At 37.5% G+C, this 24594-nt stretch overlaps 1 protein-coding gene across 9 annotated transcripts in view; it reads right to left on the minus strand.

Annotated features, from left to right (window-relative positions):
• The window catches only part of GPD2 (glycerol-3-phosphate dehydrogenase 2), a 150906-nt gene that overhangs the window by 28939 nt on the left and 97373 nt on the right, over positions 1 to 24594 (minus strand). For all 9 annotated transcript variants that reach the window (XM_054257614.2, XM_078327724.1, XM_078327725.1 and 6 more), the window contains 2 exons: positions 7654 to 7818; positions 6695 to 6839 (listed from right to left, as the gene is read on the minus strand). In XM_054257614.2, the coding sequence (XP_054113589.1) occupies positions 6695 to 6839; positions 7654 to 7818 (310 nt within the window). The remainder of the gene's footprint in view (positions 1 to 6694; positions 6840 to 7653; positions 7819 to 24594) is intronic.

Here is a 24594-nt window from a genome sequence, read left to right on the forward strand (position 1 = left end):
ATCATAATAACATTCCACAGTAGAGCTACCCTTGCCCTCCCGACTTCACAGTGCAAGGCTAATTTAGAAATTATGAAAGTGGGCTTCAACTTCCAACTGTTTTTGTTTCATACTCCTTGGACCATTCAAATAATGTCAGCAGGATAAATGTCTATAATTACTTTTATAATGGTAAATTAAGGACACATCTTCAACCTTCTTTCAAGACTAGCAAAAGTATTTTCCCAGGACATCTGACATTTGATCTTTCAGTAGAAATTATCAGAAGTACATGAGAAAGTGAAGGGTCTAACTTTCTAGAAACTAAAATGTAATCATAAAGTTCTTTACTACTTTATGCCTGATGAACTTGTGCCACTTCACCAAATATGAGTTTTCTTACTTTATTTTGAGGTTACAAAAATCTCAAGAAGTGCATCTAGAAGAAAAGAGCTCCATTTTTTACTACTCCCTAAATAACAATGTCCTAAGATAAGGTCAAAAAGGAGAGGAACACTTAGCAATGAAAATCTTTTAAACAGAAGACACTAGTAGTGTACTATGCTAAATCAAGGTACAATGCTGCCTCTACTGACAGACTATATAAAATCTCCCAAAATTATAGTCAAAAATTTTTACTGACATTTACTATTCTAAAATCAAATAATAAAACCTATTTGAAAGAACAGGCAACTGTAAACAAACATTAACAAAACCCATTACTTTGTTTTTAAATCACTAAAGATTGATGTTTTATTTTGTTCCTTAGCCATTCGAAGAAATCTGGAGATGTTCTTAAAAGAGTGAGATGAATCTTAAAGTGTCCTATTCAAATAGAACATGATAAATCTTCAGATAGCTGCTCCAGTTTGACTGGATTCTTGTATCAAACCAGTGTTACAGGTATTTTCTATAAACGTGTTTTTTACCTTTTATTAACGTTATTTCTTAAGTAGAAAACATAATTCTACTTGGTTTGAACAAATTTCAAGAAATTCCTCTTATACATAAAGTTAAAAGGGTATACAGTCAGATTTTTATCTTTATCATCATTCCCTTAAAATTATTTTTTTAAAAAGATTCATCCTAATGTGTAAAAAGGCGAGGCTGTGTAAATAATAATAATAATATCTTATATAAAAAAAGAAACAGTTTAGCTAATGCATCTCCTTTATTTAAACCACAAGGAATATGAGTCTTTCTCTTCAAAACCCTTGGCTGCATGAAATACTTGCCATGTCTACGCAGCCTTAGCAGAAAGAAGTCACTGATCAAAGCCTGTTTGAGACACAACCAAAGAGAGTGGGTAGAAGTTCCTTCTACGTAGCAAATCCAGAAAGCACGGTGGAAGTCTTCCAATCATTTAAACCTCAGCTCAGAGTCCCACCTTCACTCAGGGTTACTTAAAGAAAATAATTTTACCTTTACTCTAATATATCGAAAACTACAAATATCAAGTAATTTTGTTCTCTAAATATAATTATTTTTTTCTCTGCATTTATCATAAAACTCTAAAAATCTTAGAAAAAAAATAGTTAATCATATGTGTTGTAAGTACATTTTTTGATCCTGGGTTGACATGCCTTTAGATTACATCAGTCACTTTGGGGTTAGAAATGAACTTACTCAGTATTCAAGCATTCTATTTGATAAAAAGAACTATATTGAAACAAAAGAATACAATCCATATTCTAACACTTGATAAATTATATGCTGACATATTTTATAGTGACTATATCATAAAACAGGCATCATATGATGTGTCTAAAATAATAAACTTGATAAATTTAATCATAAAATTATAATATTCAGCAACCTAAATAGGAAATACCATTAGAAAAGCACAACTACTGAATCCTTTAAAAACTTTCAATGCAATAAAGTAGTTTAAAAGGTGAATGTGATGGTTACCAACACACACATAACTGGAACCTGTAGAGAATTAACTGCTTAAGTGAAGACATATGTGACAAACATAAAATTAACAAGCACAGAGGGAAGACAAAGCTATTAATGAATGGTATAAAAATTTAAGAATCCACTTGGAAATATCTTTCATCAGTTCTAAATTACCTAATTCATACTCTCCCGTAGGGAGAAGTTTGTTTTCTCATGAAGAATTAATTTTGCAAGTTCACACTGAAGTTTGAGAATAGATACCAACTATAGTGATAGTATATGCAATGCAGCAAGGCAAAGGTCTTTTTTCAATATATATGACTTATTTGACATGAGGAGGAAAAACCTGCTGTTAATTTATGTGTGTGTCTAGGATTACATGAACATTTTTCTCATGCAGACCACCACTTTCCTGAAGTGCCCTTAGTTAAACTGAAATCAATTTATTGTTAACTACTCAGCAATCAGTGTTAGAGTTAACAGTATGTACACACATTACAGAAAAAACTTGACCTCTTGTCAGTAGTAAAAAGCATCAGTAGGCTACACAGAGATGATTATTTTCATGTATTTCAGTCATTTGGTACATTATTGCTGCTTATGGAAGGGCCATAACTTTCAGGAAAATTCCAGATTGGTTCTTAATATAAAGAGCAGCTTTAAAAATAATTTGTGTTATATTTTCTGAAATTAAAACAATTTTTCCTTCTTCCTCTCTTCCCCCAGAAAGCTGCTATCATGGTGTAAGACAATTCCACAAGTGAAACATTAGTTAAGGTTACAACAAAATTAACAAATGCTATACAGATACATCTGAAAATAGCTCAAGAAGATACGCTGCACGCATGATTCTCTACTCTTCCTTTACCAGCCTCCACACAATAAATCAATGATTACTGAACTCACTGCATTTCCAAATGGATCAGGTTCTAACTGAAACATGCCTGGTCTTAAATTATCATCAGCCACTTGTGGGGCAGCCCCAGAAGCTTGGGTTCATCCCTGAAGACTTAGTCAAAACCACTGAGTGACAGCTGCTAAGTGTGATCGACTGACGATACCAGAGAGTGATTTCAGTCTGGGATCTCCTAATATTACCTAAGAGAATGACCTGACAGAAAGAGGAAAGCCACCCCTACGAAATGCCAGAAGTACAGTTGCCTCAAGGTTGGTGCTGAATGAGGGAAAGAATCCTTAATCTAGGTCACAATCCAAAGAGAAGGGACTCATCTGCAAGAGAGCCTGAATGGGAACTAGGCTGTAGACCATTCCTTTAAAGCTACCAACAGGATGTGTACTGGTTATAGCTCACAGTGCTAAAAATGGGGATATTAATTTCTCCCAAAATAGAATGAGATCACTTACTGCATCTTAGTCTGAGACAAACCTAGCTGTAACTAACACCTTCATGCTTCGGTAGACCTGAAACTAATGCTGAATTTTTAGAATTAAGAAAGGTATTCTGTTGCCTGGATAAACAATGAAATGAAGACAGAAATAAAGATAAAGAAGAAAAAAAAAAGAAAGAAAGGCATTCTGTTTTTAAAATATTACATCTGGGTAATGGGTAACATATACCTATATTCTTAAAAGACACCAATCTACTCTGTTATTAAAGCATACTATAGAACAATATATGTAACATGACCACTTTTATACAAAATGTCTAACAGAATATACATTTGTGCTTGTAAAAACATAATTTTATGGAAGGAATTGGAAGCAAGGTTATTAATCACCAGAGAAGAACAAGGGGAGGGGATAAGAGGTAGGGGGAATAAAAGGCAGACTTTCAATTTTCATTTTCATCTGTTTTTTCTATGGTGATGGAAATTTCTAGTCATGTACTTATATTATTTATTTATTTTTGTCTGCCAGTATTATCTGGGCAGTAAGTCGAAGAATCATGTTTTATTTTCATATTTTAAATTCTCTATATTAAAATCTCATAAACATATCAAAATTGTAATAAAAATAAAGCAACAATCTCAATATAAGCAAGTTAGCATAAAATTTTAGTAGGATTATTCAAAAACTATTTACTGGGCAATACTACATGCCAGACACTGTACCAAGAGCTGGGGATACAGCAATCTATAAAACAGTGAAAAAATAATCAAAGGATCATTGTCAAACCTTATACTAGTTAGATATTATCAAGATATAAGGGGCCAGGCACATTGGCTCATCCCTGTATTCCCAGCACTTTGGGAGATGGACATTTATAGATTTCAGTATACAGGTCTCGTGCCTCTTTTGCCAACTTTATTCCTTAGTACTTCATAACCATTATACTCTTTAAGATTATATTGTATGTTAAATTTTGATTTTCTATTTCTCGCTGCTAGTACATTAAAATATAATTGATTTATAAATGTTATTTATTCTAGGCTGGGCATGGTGGCTCATGCCTGTAATCCTAGCACTTTGGGAGGCCAAGGTGGTCAGATCATTTGAGGCCAAGAGTTTGACACCAACCTGGCCAACATGGCAAAACCCTGTCTCTACCAGAAATACAAAAATTAGCTGGGTGTGGTGGCATGTGCCTGTAATCCCAGCTACTCAGGAGGCTGAGGCAGAAGAATCACTTGAATTCGGGAGACAGAGGCTGCAAGCGGCCAAGATGGCACCACTGCACTCCAGCCTGGGCAACACAGCAAAACTTCATCTCCACAAAAAAAAAATATAAGGAATCAGAAGTTGAAGACGTAGCTTGTGCAGGCCACACAGTTAACCCAAGGAAAAGTGATTGAAGAAACCCCAGAAATCCCATAGCAAGGTATCACTTTAATTCTATGTACAATATGTCTGTCTTAGCACTCTGAAAGAGCAGAATATTTTCCCATTTTAATGATGGAAAAACTAAGGTTCACAAAGTAAAATGGCTTGTCCCAAAGGATGTAATTCTTTAGTGACAGAGTTAACATAAGGTCTGTGGGGAATAAAATGTGTCTTCTGACATCATGAGATGACAGTGAAGAAAACATAAGGCACAAAACACATAAGAATATGTTGAATCTATTCAAATCTAAACAAATATAAGACTTATGATGATTACATCTGCACTCCATTCTTAGAGATGTTCAAAAACAAAAATAAAACTAACTGACCTTAGATATTCTTAATCGAACACAAAAGCGTATACAATTGCATCTGGAACTAATGTTGAAAACTCCTCTATATACAAGAAACATATGGGACATTTACATACAGTTATTTTTCTCCTTTTCATTTGAACTAAGCTTCTGGTTAACAGTTTTAAAAACTCAATTAGTACCACTGCATAAATTTCAATTATCTTATGCAGTGGTGACTTAAGAGGCATCTTGATGTCTCTAGTCCACAGTAAAAATCCTAAGGACTATCTGTTTCTCTCACATAGGCTTTTTGAAAATGAAAAGGAAACCTTGGAAGTTGGTGGATAAGAAATTCTCTTTAATGAATTTCTCAGAAGTGTATCTGGTGCCAATTAGGTGCATCTTGGAGACTTCAGGAAGATTTAGTTACTGGACAACCAACAACTAAAAAGGCAGCATGATCTATAGCATAGCAGTATAGCATTATAGAAGAATACAAGTATTCAACAAAATATCATAATTTCTACACATCCATCTTATCAAATATTAAAAGCTGTATATTCCATGTATAGAAAATTATTAAAACATGGAAAGAATCCCATGTTTAACATGTAACTCTCACCCATAATCACATTATCTAGAAATAATCACTATTCGCATTTAACATATTTCCTTCTAGTCTTTTTCTATATACATTGTTAGAACCTACAGCACATAAAATATCAATTCCTATACTGTAAACTAACATCGGTGTTTTCCTAGGGCATTAAAATTATTTATAATTATAATTCTTAATGAATATATAATATTCCCTTGAGTAGTTATGCCATTATTTATTTATCTATTACCCTAAGGTGAGGAACTGAAGTAGCTTCTAATATTTCTCAACTACAAACAATGCCATAATGAATACTGTTGCACATGTCATTATTTCATAAAGAATTACTACTTTGCCTACTATATTTACTACATATGGAAATAAAAACCGTACACATGCTCTATACTTTTAGGATGGCCATATAAATTTTTTCTATAAATATCTTAAAATGTACATTATGGGTAATTATTTTTTGGCCAGAACCACATTTCTTTTGTAATTTATTAAAAATTTCAAACATATATACAGAGTTTAATGACCCTCCATGTTCCCATCACCCAGCTTAAATGATTTTCATTTAATAGCTATTCTTATTTCATCTCCACTGCTACCCATATCTTCATCCTCAACTGTCTTTGTTAATTTGATAGGTTAGATATTTTATCTGGTGTTTACTTGCTACAATACTTTTAAAAATCTATTTCAAAAGTTATAAACCTAAGAATACCTGGATAGCCCATGCTTTCAGATTCTTCATAAGGAAATTTGGGTAATCTGCAAAATTAATGTCTCACTATTTTAACTAAAATATGTCCTTTATAAAAAATTTTGCAAAATTAATTTTGTTAATGACTTAAGTTTAATTCAAAAATACCAATGCGTACTCTCTGAAGGTGACTATAATGAATAAAGAAAAATAGAAAGACCCCAAAACATTAACCCTTAGAAATGAGTATTGCTATAAGTGGCTAAGGATTTCCCAAGTCTTGTTTGTATTTTGTGTTTTAGAAGAGTTCCTTTACTTATTTCTCCTGATTTTGGACAGCAAGTTAGATCATCTATTGTTATGCTAGAAGAAATTAATCACTATCTTTCCTGACCCTCTTTCTTGGGTGACGACTGCCACTTGGAAGACAGTTACCTGTAATAACCAGGCATCACAATATGAACACCAGCACTTGGCTGGCAGATAGCTGAAGCGTCCTTATCATCCATTTTGCGCACAGAGTCCGTGAAAGGTCCTGTGGCATTGATAACACATTTGGCTCTCACGTCAAATTCCTGCCCTGTGAAAGAAAGCAGCATCCATCAAACACCGAATTTGTTTCTCTGTTCACTGATGCTGTGGATTACTAATTCATCTATGAAGTTAACCCATGGTAAAGTATACTGCATGCCACACTAAGTGACCTGAGCAGCCCGTTACAGAAGAGACAAACAACAGGTTCGCATATAAGTGGATTTACCAAAAACAAGTCCTAATTGAAGAAAAAAAAAGCATTCCACTTTCTCATTATGGTTTTTAGTCTATCTAGTAAGTGCCCAGCCTCAAAGTACCAAATGTGAAAAAGTAGAATGAGTAAATAAGCAGCTTTCTCCTGAGAACTCAAATGTGTAAACAGCATTGCTGTGAGAAAATGAGTATCGCAGAGCTTTTGTTCAAGAAACTGCCTACCTACATAGCGTCAGAACCAGGGCAAGCATGAAAATCTAAAGTTAAAGATGACTGACTTTAACAACGTGTAAATGCAATGCCTGTGTCACACAAATGAACTCTGAAACTTGGCACATTTATTTAATTTTATTAATAACATGCTTTTGTAAAGAAAACAGAATGCATTCATAGCTGTGGGAATTTGGTGGGCATTTTATTATTATCATTATCATTATTACAATTATAATACAAAGGGGAAAAATTGCCAAGTCCCACAAGGGAAATTTTCATGTTAAACCAGTCATTGCTGACAATAAGGAATATAATTAATATGACTCTGAAGCGTGGCTTAAATGAAAGAGAAGTTACAAAAAAATTATAATTCAGTCATTATATAAGCTAGGCAAGATACTATGAAATACCTCCCTCCCAGAGACCTGGCATACCTGTGAGGACATCCTTGCACCGTGCGCCGCTCACACGCACTTTCCCTGTCTGGGGGTCTGTCTTCTTGAGCAAGCTCACTACCTCCATGTAATTGGCTGTGGCAGCCCCATACCTGGCAGCAGTCAGAGCAATGGCAAGGTTCATCCGTGCATCGTTATGTTGTCCTGCAGCGGGGAAAGTATCAGGGGAGGGACAGGAGTCACCTCGAGCCACAGACTAGTGGTACAGAAGTGTGTCACAACAGATATGTCACATCTGTCCCTGTCACCCAGGATATACGTGATGGCTGGGCAGCTTGACAGGGCACGATTTAAAAGTACACGGTCATTCTCAGGCAGGCATCTACCTGCCGCTTCAGCAAGTGCATTTCATATATGATAAAAAGAGTGAAAATATCCCTTTCTTACAGAGCTGACATCAATTATCTGAAAGTTAAGAAATAAGTAATTATTCTCAGTGCTGGAACATATGTATATGTCAGACTTTTCTTAATACAGACAAATCGTAAGCATGAAAGTGAAGCAATTCAAATCTTCAGAATATCTGACACCCCAACTGGTGTTGATGAACAATTTTTATGAGTATTTTTATGTGTATGTGCTCTATCTAATATTCAAAATCAAGAGCTTAATCTTCCATAGAGCATTTCTCAGTATTCTGTAGAAGGATTTTTCTTGGTTTGAATTTTGATCAGGGCTCCTTAAAATGTAACATTTTTTTTAAATCACACATAAAAGGTAAGAAATTAAGCAGGGCAAAATTTAATTACAGAACAATTCCTACCTGTATTGTTAAAGATTTATTGCTGAAAAATCCTAGTTAAAGAAAACTAAGGGGGAGGAGAAGCGGGGAAAGATGATTAATCACTTTAAAATACTGGCATCACTAGAGACTTTTTCTATTTATTATTGCCAGTGGAGTTAACGCTGACCAGGAAGAATTACTCTACATTGCAGGGGCCAGGTTCTCTGTGCCCTGAATAATTAATTATCCAGGGCTAGCTGTATTGAAGCAGGGTTCAAATTCCCACATATTGGGATCAGTTCTATCAAGATAATACTGATAAAGGGATGAATTTGTAATGGATATTGTTGTTGATTTATGTTGCCAGCATACCAAACATTTAGTATAAATGGTTTATGTAAAGTTTTTTCCTTGCGATTCAGTCTGTGCAGGGCTAGCAGCACTACAGAAGTAATCTGTTCCAGCTAAAAGGGCAAAGTTATAAAGAGAGAATCAATGACTGAAGATTCTGCTGCCCCTCCCCACAAACATCTTATTCTAAAACCACTGAACTAATACAATCGGCTAAGAACCATCCCCCAAAAATTAAATGCTCTATCAAGCAGAGAACAAGTTAAACCTGAACTTGCACAATAAGGAGTTATTTTATCTAACAATTAATAGAATGAAAGTAGGATAAGGAAAAACAATAGCAGTGACTGAACTGTAAGTGGCAAGGGTAGCAATTCCAAAGTTTCAACCAAGCATGATCCTAAAGCTGCTTAAAATCTTAAGTATATTTAAAGTTAAGTTTAAGAAATCAATTTTTATTAATGTACGGTTCTTTGTTTAAAATTGGAATACATTTTATAAAACTAAATGCATGAAAACAGTCCAAAGAAACTAAATAAAATTTTCATTATAGATCTCCTTAAACTAAGAAAATAACACAGTACCTGTCCCACTCAATCTTTCTTTTTGATTTATATATCTCACAAGGAAACACCCTGCCCCACAAAGGCACATATCTGGTAGCACAAGAAATTCAAGTCATGCTTGCTCTCACCATAGACGGAGAGAAACTCTCACCCACTCAGGTGTGCCTTGGTGCCTCTGGAAAGCCATGTGTAAAAGAAATATTTTAAATCCTAAATGAAGTCACTGTTTAAAGGAACTACGTAGAAACACCGTTTATGAAATAATTCCTTTAGAAAGTAGTTACATATTCATCTGATTCTAAGGTGACTTTAAAAAGTTAAAATTTTCTTTTAATACATGTTTAAAATACAAAATCTCATTAGAGCAGTATAGGAATAGTTCATCAAGCTCTGTTGCTTCCATACTAAAAAATGTTCCCTAGTTAGCATCTAAATACAAATATGGTTGTCGGTAAGCAAGGTTAACTTCAGTTAAAAATGTGAGGTGGAAACATATTCCTGTGGCCCTTGTTTTCCTATATCCACTCCCCAATTCCAAGCAGCACCCATCTTGACTCAAATCCGAGATGTAACTTACACAAAAAGGTCGTTCATGATATGATCCTTGCCTGCCCTGGCTCATAATACCTAGAATTGTGAAATTATTTGCAGCTTCCTGAACCTTCATGTCATTTCCCACCTTGCCTTTCCACACACTTATTCTTCTGGCTGGATATCATTCTGGAAGTTCTGAGATACCTCTATTCATCTCTCATGATCTATCTAGTTCAAATGTCCAGTTCTGCAACTCCTGGAGGGACGCAGAACGTCTCCCTTTATCTACCTCCCTCCAGGGCAAAATTATTCACTGCTTCCTCTGGGTCAAGATTTCACCTTGTACACACCTTTTAAAATTGTCTTTATGATACTATAATCATCCATGTGTCCATCCACTTATAAAAATAAAAACGCTTTGTTATGAGACAGGCACTGTGACAAATGCAGGGAAAATATCTGAGAAAGATACAGGGTGATCTCTGCCCTCATGAAACTTACATCCCATTGTAGTTACTGTTCAATTCCCACGTCTCAAGAGAAGTTAGGAAGTCTTACTTGGCTTTGTTTTTTTCTCATTATTATAAGGTACAGAATAAGTTTCCAATTAGTGTTGAGTTTAGCCTAATTCCATTCATTGTGTTAAAAAAAACAGGTATTGAAATTCTATCTCTAACTACGGGATGGGATATTTTGCCTATTGTTAAAGAAATTTCAGACTTCAGCAAGTTGGTAGCAAGAAATGTGACAGAGACAGAAATGTGTAAAATCTGAATTTAACCCCAAACTAGTCCTTATATTTATGTTGAATAAGTCGGAGAGAAGCAGAAATTGTTATGAGTGATTCCCTCGGGACTTATCCCAGAAGATATCCCTGGCTTTGCAGAGAAATGCAAGCACAGCTATTATTAGCTCCGAAAACTTGAGGAGCAAGTAATCTGATGTACCCCTGAGCGCTGGACTTCACACCTCCACCCAGCAATCTTCTTCTTCCCAGACATTGAACTTAATCCATTTACCTCCTAGGATATAGGGTAAATAAACCTCCTCCCCTACCCACATTAAATCTACCCTTCACCCTGAGATACCCAGATGCTCGCAGTGTATGCTTCCTGAGATATACAAAATATATTTTCATTATTCCTAACTAATTTCCCCAACCCTCTTTCCTGACATTTTAAAAGGTATCTCTACCCCTCCTGTAATTTTTATTCTGGAGAAAAAAGTTTTTGACAACACTGCATGTCATTGGAATGTGATACAATAATCCCAAACCCCCACCTAATTGATCTGCTTATTAAGTTTAGATTTTCAAAGCTGTTTCCTTAGAGCCAGGCAACATTATACTGTTTTTCACTAATCGCTGAATAGCTTTACATTGGCACTTACACAAGGACCCAGACGGGAACTGTGAAAATCTGTTTCCTACTCTGTTCTCTTTTGCACTTGAAATCTTACATATGTGCACATACTGAGCTTACAACTCACAGGAGAGGAAGCACATAAGAGGTGGAACTATAACTGTTTTCCCTTGTTTAGAGAAACAAAATATAAAATCTACCCACCAAAAACAATGAAGGTTGATGGTGGTAGAGAAAACTTGGTCTTAATCCTCAATGACCTTGCACGCAGGAGAATATGAGCGATTTTAAGTGAAAAATGCAGGACCACACATATTTTAGAATGTAACTGTCTAAAAGATAGGCCTCAAACATAAATATTTTGGAGACAGCAATATTGCTCTCTCCTCAGAGTCAAAGTTTGGCAACTATGTTAACATGCAAAATAGCTCAAAAAAAGAAAAACAATCACTGAACGTATAAAGAGTATGAAGGGTGAGTAAATATGAAAAAAACCCAGGTAACAAATTATCTGACATTGTCTTACTTCTTCAGGTCTAAGACTCTGATGCTCTGATAGTCCATCTCCAATCTTCCGTTTAACACAGCACACTTTTAAATGGCGTGCTTATCACAGACTTACTGATCTGATTATCTACCTGCCAGTATAGAAACTCTAATTTGTTAGAAAAGTGGTTCTTAACTAGAAAAGCACCTGTCTATAACTTCATCTATTAAAACTGCCACTGTTGAAATGCTGAGAATGTTTCCTTCCATATCGCCGTGCCCTGACCTGAGGCTTGTGCAATCACTTTGACTACTTCTAGCAAGGGGGAAAATGATGCTTACAAGAAACAATACCTCCCTAAAGCTTTAATCTCATTTCTAACTAAATTTATACCCCAAGTTTCATTGTCTCAGACTGATAGTGTCACAACGACCTCTCTGGCAGCTTCCCCTTAGACGTCTGGCAAAGATAATTCAAAGGCTAACCTACCAAACTCAAGCTGATTCAATATATTTTAAATTTCAACCATATTTAAAATTTCCCTTTCTGATGGGAAATACACAGGCAAAGGCAGGGCAAAATAGGGACATGGGGTGTGTGTGTGTGTGTGTGTGTGTGTGTGTGTATGAGAGAGAAAATGAGTGTGTGTGTATGCATATGTACTTACATGCATGCACATAAAGGGATTATTTTGCTTTAAGGTATAATGCATAAACTTAAAATGAAAAACTCAAATAAGAACCTACTCATCATGGTGAATTGCGATAACAATGCAATTTTCAAACATTATCCATTTATAAAATGATTGTTTGTGTGAGGTGTGGCAGGGGTCAGAGAGCCACATGAGGCAGCTTAGGGAAGATGTACCTTAAAAGATATTGTGGAGAATGGTTCTGGGCTTAGAATGATTGAGTTACAACTTTTGGGTGTGTCATTAACATGGTTGGGGGACTGTGGGTGACATACTGCACTGCTCTGGGCTGCAATGTCCTATAAAAAGGAGGAGCTGGGTACCTCTGAAATTATACAAAGCATGCATTAGCTAATTGTTAATAATTACCTATCCCTTTCAAGACCTCACTTCAACCTTTTCCCATTTCTGGCTTCTCTGACTTTCCCGCAGCCTATCATAAAGAGACTGGGCATCAATAAAGCCCAAAAGATAAGTGTTTCATGAAGGAAATCAGAAATCATATGCTTCTGTGAGATCCACAAACTTTGATTTGATTAGCTTGTGTGGGCTATACAGTATATTACAAAAACTGCCCCAATCCTTCACCCCTCCCTGTAACCACACCCTTTGCTATGAGTCCTCACAGTGACACTCTGACTCTGGACTCTGCCATGTGAAATTGTTTTGGTCAATGGAATGTTAGTAAATGTGACAAATACTGAGGCTCAAAAGGGCACTTGTATGTTTCTGCTTGTGTTCTTGCCCTCTGTCAATGCCAAGAAAAGGACATGCCCAGGCTAGCCTAATGGTACCAGGAGGAAGATGACAGCAAATGTTGAGGAGCCCCCTGAGTTAAAGCCATCCTACTTTAGCTGATAGACAGTCAACACCTCCACAGAGGAGTGCAAGTTTGACGGAGAACAGAAAATCACCCTGCCCACCCAGACTGTATCAGAAGAGCCACCTGACAAGCATTCCAATGCATGTACAATAAACCCTAATTATTTTTATGCTATTGAGGTTTGTGGTTATCTGTGTGAATAATTTTAGCAACAGATAACTTGTACAAGCAATGTAGCCAATTTTCTTTTCTTTTTTTTTTTTTTTTTTTTTGAGACAGAGTTTCGCTCCCGTTACCCAGGCTGGAGTGCAATGGCGCCATCTCAACTCGCCACAACCTTCGCCTCCTGGGTTCAGGCAATTCTCCTGCCTCAGCCTCCTGAGTAGCTGGGATTACAGGCATGCACCACTGTGCCCAGCCAATTTTCTGCATTTTCAGTAGAGACGGGGTTTCACCATGTTGACCAGGATGGTCTCAATCTCTTGACCTCGTGATCCACCCGCCTCAGCCTCCCAAAGTGCTGGGATTACAGGCTTGAGCCACCGCGCCCGGCCTGCCAATTTTCTACTAACGTTAATCCCCACTTACAAACAGGTTCTATCTTCAAAACTATATGTTTAGAACTCAATTCTTTTTTCTATAGAAATACTATAAATAAAAGGTGATTCATTTGTGCCACAGGAGCTACTTAGTGCATAGATTACCTGAATAAGGGAATTAGTAATGATTCCAACAGCCTCAATGCCCACCACCCCTTCACATTCATCCTCAATTTCCAGACTGATCGCAGTGCCCAAACTCAAATATTGCTCTTCCATACCTCTGGTTTCTTGCTTATGTTGTCCTTACTCCGTGGTACACATTTTTTTTTTTTTGCTATGAAATTGCTTTATTAGGCCAAACTACTTATTATGAAAATGCTTTAAAATGCAGCAGGAGGAGATGTAAAGACTCAAAGAAGTGCATAGTAACAATAGCTATCAGAAAACACTAAAGAGTCCACACTGCTTCCCCCTTTACCTAGAAAAGGAAGCTTCTAGGCTACCTCCTCCTCCTCAGCACACTCTTCAAACTCCTCCTCCTCAGCTGTGGCGTCTTCGTATTGCCGATATTCTGACACCAGGTCATTAACGTTGCTCTCAGCCTCGGTGAACTCCATCTCATCCATGCCCTCACTCATGTACCAGTGCAGGAAGGCCTTGCGCCTGAACACAGCTGTAAACTGTTCGGAGATGTGTTTGAAGAGCTCTTGGATCGCTGTGTTGTTACCAATCTGGTAAACTCAACTTTTAATCCTTCCTTTGTGAAACTTCTCCTGAATCCTTTTAGACACAATGGGCTTCCCTCCTCTGTTTCCATGGCACTTTATACATATATTTATTACAGCACAAGCTATTTTCTAAATACCTGCATGCCACACTCACTCATTTATTGATCACCTGTAATGTGCCAGGGATTGTGTTAGGAACTGATTCTAAAACGAACAGCCAAAGAGACACAGTTACAGACTTGGGGACATCAATTCTGATGATACGTTCCTAAAAGAACAGAGTGCATCTTTTTCAATTTTGCTTCCCCAGTACCTGGCAAAGCCTTTGCTACCTAGCAAATACTCAAATATGAATGAATCACAGTTCAGAAGCTGATCAAATAAAGGAAATGTGCTCAAGGCTTAAAGAGCTAAGAACAGTCCCCAACCCTTCAACCTCCATTCAACTACGGCCATAAGATAAGGGGACTATTATCTCTCTACCTAGCTACCCAACGGACAATGGAAATAGAATGTTTTCGACCACAAAATCTTTGGTGAAAACATAAGCAAAGGCAGGGGGCTAGTGATAAAGTTAAGTCAGCAAGCAGGGTTTTGGTATATGATTAAGACAGCAAGTGGCAGATTAACAGAGCTCTGAAACAAATATTTTTGGGAGTACACATTATGAGCCAGGGATGGTTAAGGTACTAGGGAACCACTGATTTAGGGAGAATAAGATTATCCTGGTGTCTGTCCTGTGAAAACTCATTCTAATGGGGAAGACAGATAAAATCAAACAGACTAATATGAACACTGTTATTGCAATAATGGCAAGAGAGAGAAAAACAGAGGATAGGGAGAGCAAATTCCTAGGGCAGGGACTATATTTTAGACAGGGCAGTTACAGAAAGTGTTCAAGTTAAGAATTAGAGAAAATGCATAAAGAAGGCAATTAAGTTTTAACAGAAAGGCCACCTAAATCACTGCTAATTTGGGATTACATCCAAAGCTTATATAAAATATAAGGTACTAGAATGTGAATATGGTATTAACATAACCTCAGTGTGTTAAGTACCTGGCAAAGTTGATTTTTTCTTTCACTTATACTTTAAAATATTAACCTATGTTTTATGTATATTTATCAGGGACTAAGTTTAAAAATCTTCCTGGGTTGATGTACATTTTGGCAGAAAAGGTCTTGTAGTATAGACCGGTGAAACTCAAAATAAAAGCATAATATTCCAAGTTTATGAATTGGAGTAATTTGCTGTCACCTATCCATACTACAGTTCTCAAGCAGGGACACCTGTTAGCACTAAGCATGTAATCATTTTTATTATTAAATACAAAGGTACAATTAAATGCAGGCACAGGATGTGACCTGCATCATAATTCTACAGGCCTTTCTCTTCACAATATCCTTTTCATTATCCTGGGCCTTTTGTTCCTTCATGTTTCTTTTGTCTCACCCTAAGTTCTGAAACAAGCTATTTGTAATCTCGATAATTAGCAATCGGGGTGGATCTGTGGTCTCTGGCCCCATATAAATGAAACATTGTGAAGTTCTTTAACATGATATATTTAAGTACATAAACTTTCTATACCCTCAGGACTCTCCTTTCTTGAAAAAGTTTTAAATGAATCTAATGAGAAGTATGTTTTCTACTTTTAAGACACTTAGAAATCTAGCTAGAGCTGAACAAAAATGAAACCATATTTAAACTACAAGCAACAGAATGCTTTGGGTATTCATTAGCTATTTCTGTACAAAAATGTTCTACACATTAGTTTACAAGGAAGATTCCTTGTGCCTTTCCCAGGACAATCCATTCTCTCTGGACCACAGCCAAAAATAACACCATTTTATACTTTCAAGGAAGAAAAGAGAAAAGGAAACAATGTGACAAAATTAACTGAAGTGAAGTTGGTAAGTCAGGAAGCAGGATAAACCAAAGAGAGTCTTTTACAGGACATGCAGTTATAAGGCTAAAACACCCCTCCTAAGCTTCTTTGTTTGTGAAATGCACTGAATTCATTGATAAACCTTCATGGAATTCCTGGCTTTAAGGGCAAAGTGATTTCTTTAATGAGAGCAGCAGTCTAGATTGCATGACACCTTAATCCCAGAAAACTGTCCTGAAGATGCTTGAGATTAATTCTTTTTGCAGATATTTATTGAACACCTACTATGCACCAGGCACTAAATTGAAAGAGATCACATTGGTCCAGCTTCCTGGAACAGAGATACGAGAGCAAATTTACAAGTCTAATGTAGAGAAGTCACATGCTCCCAAAGGTCTTTCCATTTCCTAGCATACTTCCTTTCTCCTTCCTCTGCAGTTTTCTTAAAATATCACCAAACAGCATTCTAGACATATCTTCTTTTATCTCTTAAGTTAAAGGAAGATTTGCAAAGCTTCTTTCACCTGGTGTATATGCTTAAGTTCAAGTCCCACATCTATGAACTGTGAAACCTCAGGCTAGTTGCTTCATCTAAGTTGCTTCGATCTCTCAGCTATGCAAGAATAGTAATGAGATTAACACAGAGTTATTGTGAGGAAGAGGTGAGATAGGTAATGATGCTATGACAAAATAGTTCTCAATAAATATTAGCTTTGATTATTAAAAGGTAAAAAGGAATTGCTGGAAAGCAAAAACTCTAACAACAAGATGGGGTTATTGCCTAAAATAACTTTAAAAAACAAAGGCCTTAAAGATTTTCCAGTTCTAAATGGTTTTATTCCTCATCAATCTGGCAAGCTTTCCCTGAAATGTGTAACAACTAACCTCTAGTCTCTGCACTTCATGAATTGTTTGATCTTTTTTCATTCCTTTTCTCTCGCTCTACTTTTTATCACTGAAAAATAAGACTTCTGTATGTCACAAAGGATAGGAAGATGGAGAATGGTTTTCAAGCTAGAAGAAAACAATGTTGATGGGAAAATTGATTGTTTAAAATATTAGAATTATTAAATCTTACTACAAAGGACTTCATTTTCTCTTAAAAACCACAGAGCCTCTGTCACTTTTCAAAAAGGAAATCGATATTAGCTATAAATTTGGCATCCTGAGAAAAGTCAGAAAATTCAAGTTCTAATCTCTTAAATAGCCACTAAATGGGTATGTTTCCATAGTAGATAACTGACTCATGTTTTGGTGTGGTTTGGTTTTGCTTACTAGTATCTAATCCCTCCTCCTATCTTATAAGCCTTGCAGAAGGGCATTCTGCTCTCCAAAAGGAGAGGAAGACTGGTCTCCTGGGACATGGGCCTTTAACCTGGCTCTGCCAATCAGATGCTCTCAACACAGACTTCAATCTAGAGGTAATGACCCAAAGAACCTTCAATCAGGGGTAGATGCACTGATAGCAGTACCATCCCATTTCTAGGGAAAGCAGCAATAGAGATGTCAGCAGTGGTGGCACAGAAAGATGCGACATGCAGTAATCAGCAATCAAGTCTTCAGTGCACTGCTTGTGGGTCAGGATTTTGCCTGTGGCTGTAGTTGCTACAAATCATTTTTAGTCCCTTATTTTTCAAGCCAGGTCTCTGTCTTCCCAGTATTTCTGCCTGCTGCTCAATGTCCTATCAGAAAATTTCTTTTCTCTTCAAGTCAACCAGATTGATCTCTCTCTCTCTCTCTCTCTCTCTCTCTCTCTCTCTCTCTCTCTCTCTCTCTCTTTTGTCTGCAACAAAAACCTGAGCAAGGCCTAACCCCTCATCTCAGTATCCTCATTACTCAAGCCACAAGGTGAAACTTGATCTCTTAAAGCCCTCCAATTTTATAAACTGCCAATTTACAAAATTTCAAATAAGCCAACTTAAAACTCAAGAATCGAATTATATAACAAGTCAAAAGAAGCCCTTTGATGTAACTAAACCGCTGTTCATAAAAAGACTGGGAAAAGCAAGTGAATCCTTTCACTTACACAGAACCATCTTTTCAGTCCTCTTTTCCTCATTTGTGTGTGAGTACATGCACACAACTTTTTACACAATGCTGGAATGGCTCAACCTGCCCCAGGGGTGATTTTGAGTGTGAGCTACATAATAAACACATGGAACCACGTGGCAAGGGAACCAGCTGGGGAATTCTAACTGGAGGTAGCCTTTTGAGAGAACTGTTATCTGTTTCATGGTTCAGTTTTGTACCTTATCTGATTTCTCTCTCTAATCACAGGAAGATTCCACACTTTATCAAATTGTTATCAAATCAGTCCGATCTGAACCCAACGTCCTGATTGTCTGAAAAGAAATGTATACTAGGTCATTTGCATGAAAAAGCAGGCTAACTCTCTGCCACCATCCGAGAACACTGATTCTGGAGACTCTGAATGCCTGAGTTCAGGACCCAATCTGCCACTAACCCAGGTTCTGGGGACGTCCCTTTCTTCATCAGAGTCTGTTCCATCTATGAATTAGGTCTAACAACAACTATTCTACCAATCCCCTAGAGCCGCTGAAATAATCAGATTCCAGCATATGTGAAAACATTAGAAGAATGAAGCTACTATCGTTAACAGATTGCCTTCTACTATATTTACCTTCCTTCTCCTTTTTAAGATAGCCTTTTACATAATACCTGAATCATAAATATTCCAACGTTATCAGAATAACATCTCTCAGCAACCCAGATTCAATGTTTGGAAACTTTATTTGGGGCTTGAGACTCTAAACATGAAATTAAGAAGTCAGAATTTAATTCTCTTTTTAACTATAAAAGCAAAATATTCAGACTTACTTGACAAACATATCTTTTACAGATATTGTTTTTTAAGCTATAGTTAAGACCATTTCATTGCTTCTGCTTGAACTCTATAGTTACTAAGCAAAATCCTGATCTTAATTTGGTTATTCAAATAGGTTTGCCCTACTGAATTTTCTTTTTTAAACAGCAATCTGAGTCATCTGTTTTACATGGATGTTTCGCTTCTCATAGAAATGAATAAATTAAAGGCAGGAACTTGGTTCTATCCCCCACCATCATCTCCAATAGTTTATCTCCTGCAAGGAGATTGTTTAACTGCCTGGCATGTAGGAAGGTGTTGAACTATTTGTTGTCTAAAGTAATCAATTCATAACTCAATAGGCTGTGAGTTGGACTAGTGCCAATCAATTTACCAGAGCCCAATCACCCTAAGGGAAATGATAAAATGGCTATTCTGAACCTTCACAGGCAAGGGGTCACATGCCGAGGCAGAAGACTGAGGTGCAAATACTGTGAGAATCTTAATTTCACTACCTCCTAACAGCTAGTAGATGTTTCCCACATAAAAAGGCATGAAAACAAAGTTTATACACAATGTAGTTATCAATAAAATTATGTCAAATTACAACCACATACATCAAGTACTATGGTGGTTGCTATTGACTTTTTTTTTTTTTAGACAGAGTCTTGCTCTGTCATCCAGGCTGGAGTGAAGTGGTGTGATCTTGGCTCACTGCAACCTCCGCCTCCCGGGTTCAAGTGATTCTGCTGCCTCAGCCTCCTGAGTAGCTGGGACTTCAGGCACATGTCACGACACCTAGCTAACTTTTTATATTTTTAGTACAGATAGGGTTTCACCATGTTAGCCAGGATGGTCTCAATCTCCTGACCTCATGATTCACCCACCTCAGCCTTTGATTCTAATCTGCACTCAATAAATATATGAGTTTGAAAATAATTCAATAAAGTTTACCATTTCTGATAAACTATTATAAAAATTAAAATTAAAGAGTACCATAATACAGCTCTTTCACCAAAACAGTTTCAATGAATGTCAAAAATATTCCCTTTGTCTCTGAAATGCTGGACAATCGTGACATGCCGTACGACTCAAATGTGAAAAACAATGGTAGAACCACACCTCATACCTCTAATCATTTCCTGTAACTTCAAAATAATAATAATAAATTTAGAAATTACAGAATGTCACACCAAATTGAAAATGTATTACTTAGTTTTGCTTTCAGCTCTACAAGGCTGGGACATAGCATGTCTATTACTAACGTTTTTCTTCCTGTTTTATAATGAATCAAATACCATGCTTTAGTGAGTAGGTTTCTTGCCCAGACTCCCAGCAAGTTTCAGAGTCTTCCTGGAAATGGTAGCCAGTGGTTATTGTCAAAGAAAGATTCTATTAGTTTCTGAGACAGTCAAGGTGCCCTTGCCCTATTGTGATCACTCACAGCATTCAACCTGCAGGGTCAGCCCCACGCAGTCCCTGAGTCAATCCTGAGTCAATCCTGGCAGCCCCTGGCATCATATATGGAGCCCTAACCCTCAAGAAACTGTTATCTGCTTATAACTGTTATTTGTCTTTAAAGGAACCCCTAGACAAGGGCATCCCTGTGCTCACCTGTGTGTAGTCTCTCTCACTATAGACAGCAAACAGAAGAGCTCTTGCCCCAGTATCTGGTTCGCACGCACTCTGTGCTCCTAGTTGAACTAGAACTCTGCTCATATCTGTTTGCTTATCCAAAGCTCTGACATTCTGCTTAGCCCTTCCCTCAAGTAATGGCCTCTGTCTCTATGGAGGACACGATAATCTAGTGTCCTCCATAGACCCCTTGCTCTTCCCAAAGAATGCCAAAGACACTGTCATGCATTTGACTCCATGAATCACTTCACTAAGAAAACTATTACTCTGCTCAGATCCCACACATTGATGAGGACTGGGATGGCTATTAAGACGGCCTAGTCAGCAGACAGTGGTTTGGACTGCTGCCACTTCTTGGTTCGGAAGCCTGATCAGACAGGCTAGATCTTGAGGCCTACTTGTGGCTGGTTTACTTCTCTGCCTCTACCTTAGGAGGAGCCCTGCCCTCGAACATTGGAGAGTATTCACATTTTAAGGTCAAGAAACCTTTTAGCAGGCATAGTCAAGGTTTAGTGCTGTTACGTATAGCAACAAGTAGATTCTGTGAATTCCTGACTGCCTACAGAAAACAAGAAAAAGAGTTACTCATCGACTTTCAATCAATATCGTAGTTGAGGATACAAATTCAAAGGCAATTTTACTGTCTGAGTTTTGAATTTATCTGGTCACAAACAATTTACACGTCAACAATGTTGAATTCTAATTAAGAACCAAAGACTAAGAAACAAAGACTCAAACAGAGTATACCAATCTATTCACCTTAAGGAGAGGACAAAATTATAATCCACTACCCCATTAAAGTACAAGTTAAAATACAGCATATTAATCTTCAACTTAACACATGTCTCAGAACTTCTGAGGAGCACTACACAAAGATGCTTTTGTAAAACAACCTCACAGCACTTTGATGTGACCGTATGTTCATTAAAAGGAAGTATTACTACTTACATACATAAGGTACATAATGAATTCAGTATGTGTCTAGAGTTGGCTAATGCCATTAAAGCACATGCCAAAAGCACAGACTATAAATCAAAATGCGATTTGTCAAAGAGCTTAATATGATACAGGTTAAAAATAAATAAATAAGCCACTAATATCCTGATAGGGGATTGGTGAGGAAAGCTAAGCCCAAACTGAGACCAGGTTGCAATTGACATGCCTTTGTTCTATCTATAGCTTTGGCTATTCCTCTCTCTCTTCCACCTGGATAAGTACAAAATTAGCATGCACCAGGCATTCTTCACTCCCCAGAGGGTTTATATCTCTAACATCGTTTTAAAGACTGATATTCTTTCCAAAATGCTGACATAAACCAGTTGGGCAATCACAGATTTTTTAAAGCCCACATTACCAAAGCTTTAAGAGATCTAGATTATTCTCAAAACAGAATTTCAGAACATTTGACATTCGTTTATTAATTCACTTCCAAATCAAAGATGTAACAAAGACAAGAAATGGTAGTTACACAAATAAAGAGATAAGCCACAAAGACAACCATCATAAAAAACAAGAAAATCTAGGTAGTAGATGCTGGAGTTGTCCAAAAAATTTAAGCAAAGAGATGGATACTGTCCTATATAATATGCATTATCTTTCCCAGATCTTTTTCTCTTTCTCTCTCCCTTTCTTTCTCTCTCTCTCTGTCCCCCACCCTTTCTTTCTTTCTCTTTCTCTCTCTCACTTGAGATTCCTTCCCATCAGCATAAAATCTCATCCAATACTCTCCTATTAATCATTCAGTTTTCTGCACCCTACCCTGAGTACCTGTATTAAATGCTGTTTGCATTCACTGAATGCCCATTGCTTAGAGAATTCAAACTAAACTTCTCATCCTGGCATACCTGGTCCACCATGATCCAGGCCATACTCACCACGCTACACTCAAGCTCTACACAACAGCCTCCTGTAATTCCATGGGCCTGCATACCTTTGGCCACAATGTTCCCTGTCAACATCCTCCCCCACTGACTTTACCTGACCATACTACCCTTTCTTAAAATTCAGCAAAGCATTACTTTAGGAAGCTTTCCTAGATTCTCCCCCACGCATACCCACATTAGGTATATGCTTGCCACAGAACTTTTCTCAGGCAACCATAAATCAATTGTTTCCTGGTCTGTATCCTCTGTCAAAGAGTTTTTTGAAGAAAAAACAATTCACATTGCTCTGTTTATCTCCATTACCCATCACATTAGCTGAATTATAGACAGTACTCATATAATTACTGAATACATAAATAAATGTAACTGCTAGTCTTGTGAAAAAACAACTGAGATACTATCTTACTTAGAAAGACATAAATCTATAGATTCTTTCAACTTACTATACAAAATGTTGCTTCCTTTATATTCATTCCAATCCCAAGACTAATACCTTAAATCCAGTCTTGAAGAATAGAGTACAGAATTAAACAAAAGAAAATCTTACAGAACATTGATATTTATTTTGATACAGACAGAGGGGAAGGAAATACTGAGTAGAAGAGGGCAGTTCCCTGGCAAAGGCCCCACCCTCAAGCCTGGAAACCCATGACCCTAAATGAGAACAGGCATACCTGTTTTTGCACCCAAATGTTGCCTTTCGGCATGCCACACACCTCCCCCCAATCATGTATGCAGGCTCCTCGAGCAGATGAGCAGAAGAGCAGAGAAGGAGAAGAGCGGCACAGCATAGAAGGAGGGAAGAGAAGGAGCTTCTGAGCATCAATAAGAGTTTGGCTGGAGATGGTCAGAGAGGAGATAGGCCACAGGACAGACAAACTATAGGGGAAGGTCATCTTCCCACTCCATCCCTTTTCCAGCTCCCCATCCATCCTGCTGAGAGCCACCTCTACCCAGCAATAAAATGCCCCCCTATTTACCATCTTTCAATTTGTCTGTGTGACCTGATTCTTCCTGGACACCAGACAAGAACCCGGGTACCAAGAGGGCACTGAGCTGGTTAACACGTTAGCCATCTGGGATGGCAGAGTTAATGGAGCATTGTGACATACCCACTGGGGCTTCAGGAGTCACAGACACGCACCCCTAGATGCTACTGTGGGCTGGAGCCGAAAAGCGCTTGCCCTGGCTCGTGCACCTGCCCATTGTATGATCACCCCTCCCACAAGTGGTTTGAGCCTGGGCCAAACAGACGACCCATACCCATTGCACATCCTGTGAGGAGGTTCAGGGAACTCTCCCACTCCAATTTTAACAGTTTACATACATGCAGCAATGGTATAATGTATGTTATACATTATACCTATAGTGGGGACATCTCAATTCAGAAGTATCACATATCAACATTGAGTCAACTTCTTCCCAATAATCACACACCAGGAAATTCAGCACTGTTGACAGGAAATTTTCTCTTATCTTGGGACATTCTGCAAATTTCTAGAGGGTAGATTAAAAAAAAAAAAAACCCCATCTAGAGCTAATAAGATCTAAACGAGGCCTTGCTGACCGACTCAGATTCTTTAATGGACTAAAAGGCTGAATGACGAGATGCAGGCTGGTCAAGAATTCCTGCAATTTTGGGAGCTGCAGCTTCAGCAGCAGAAACATAAGGGAGAATTCAAATACTGCTTTCAAGCTTTTCTCCAACATTTCTCCAGAACTCATAGCTCATGAGTTGATGGGGAAGAAAAAGACTGCTCAGCTTTTCATTATTTCTCTTTAACAGATTAACCAAAAGTACATACAGAAATCATCACAATCAGCTGGGTGCGGTGGCTCACACCTGCAATCCCAGCAATCTGGGAGACCGAGGCAGGTGGATCACGA

This window comes from Callithrix jacchus, chromosome 6 (genome assembly GCF_049354715.1).
Source record: "Callithrix jacchus isolate 240 chromosome 6, calJac240_pri, whole genome shotgun sequence".
Classification (NCBI taxonomy): domain Eukaryota; kingdom Metazoa; phylum Chordata; class Mammalia; order Primates; family Cebidae; genus Callithrix; species Callithrix jacchus.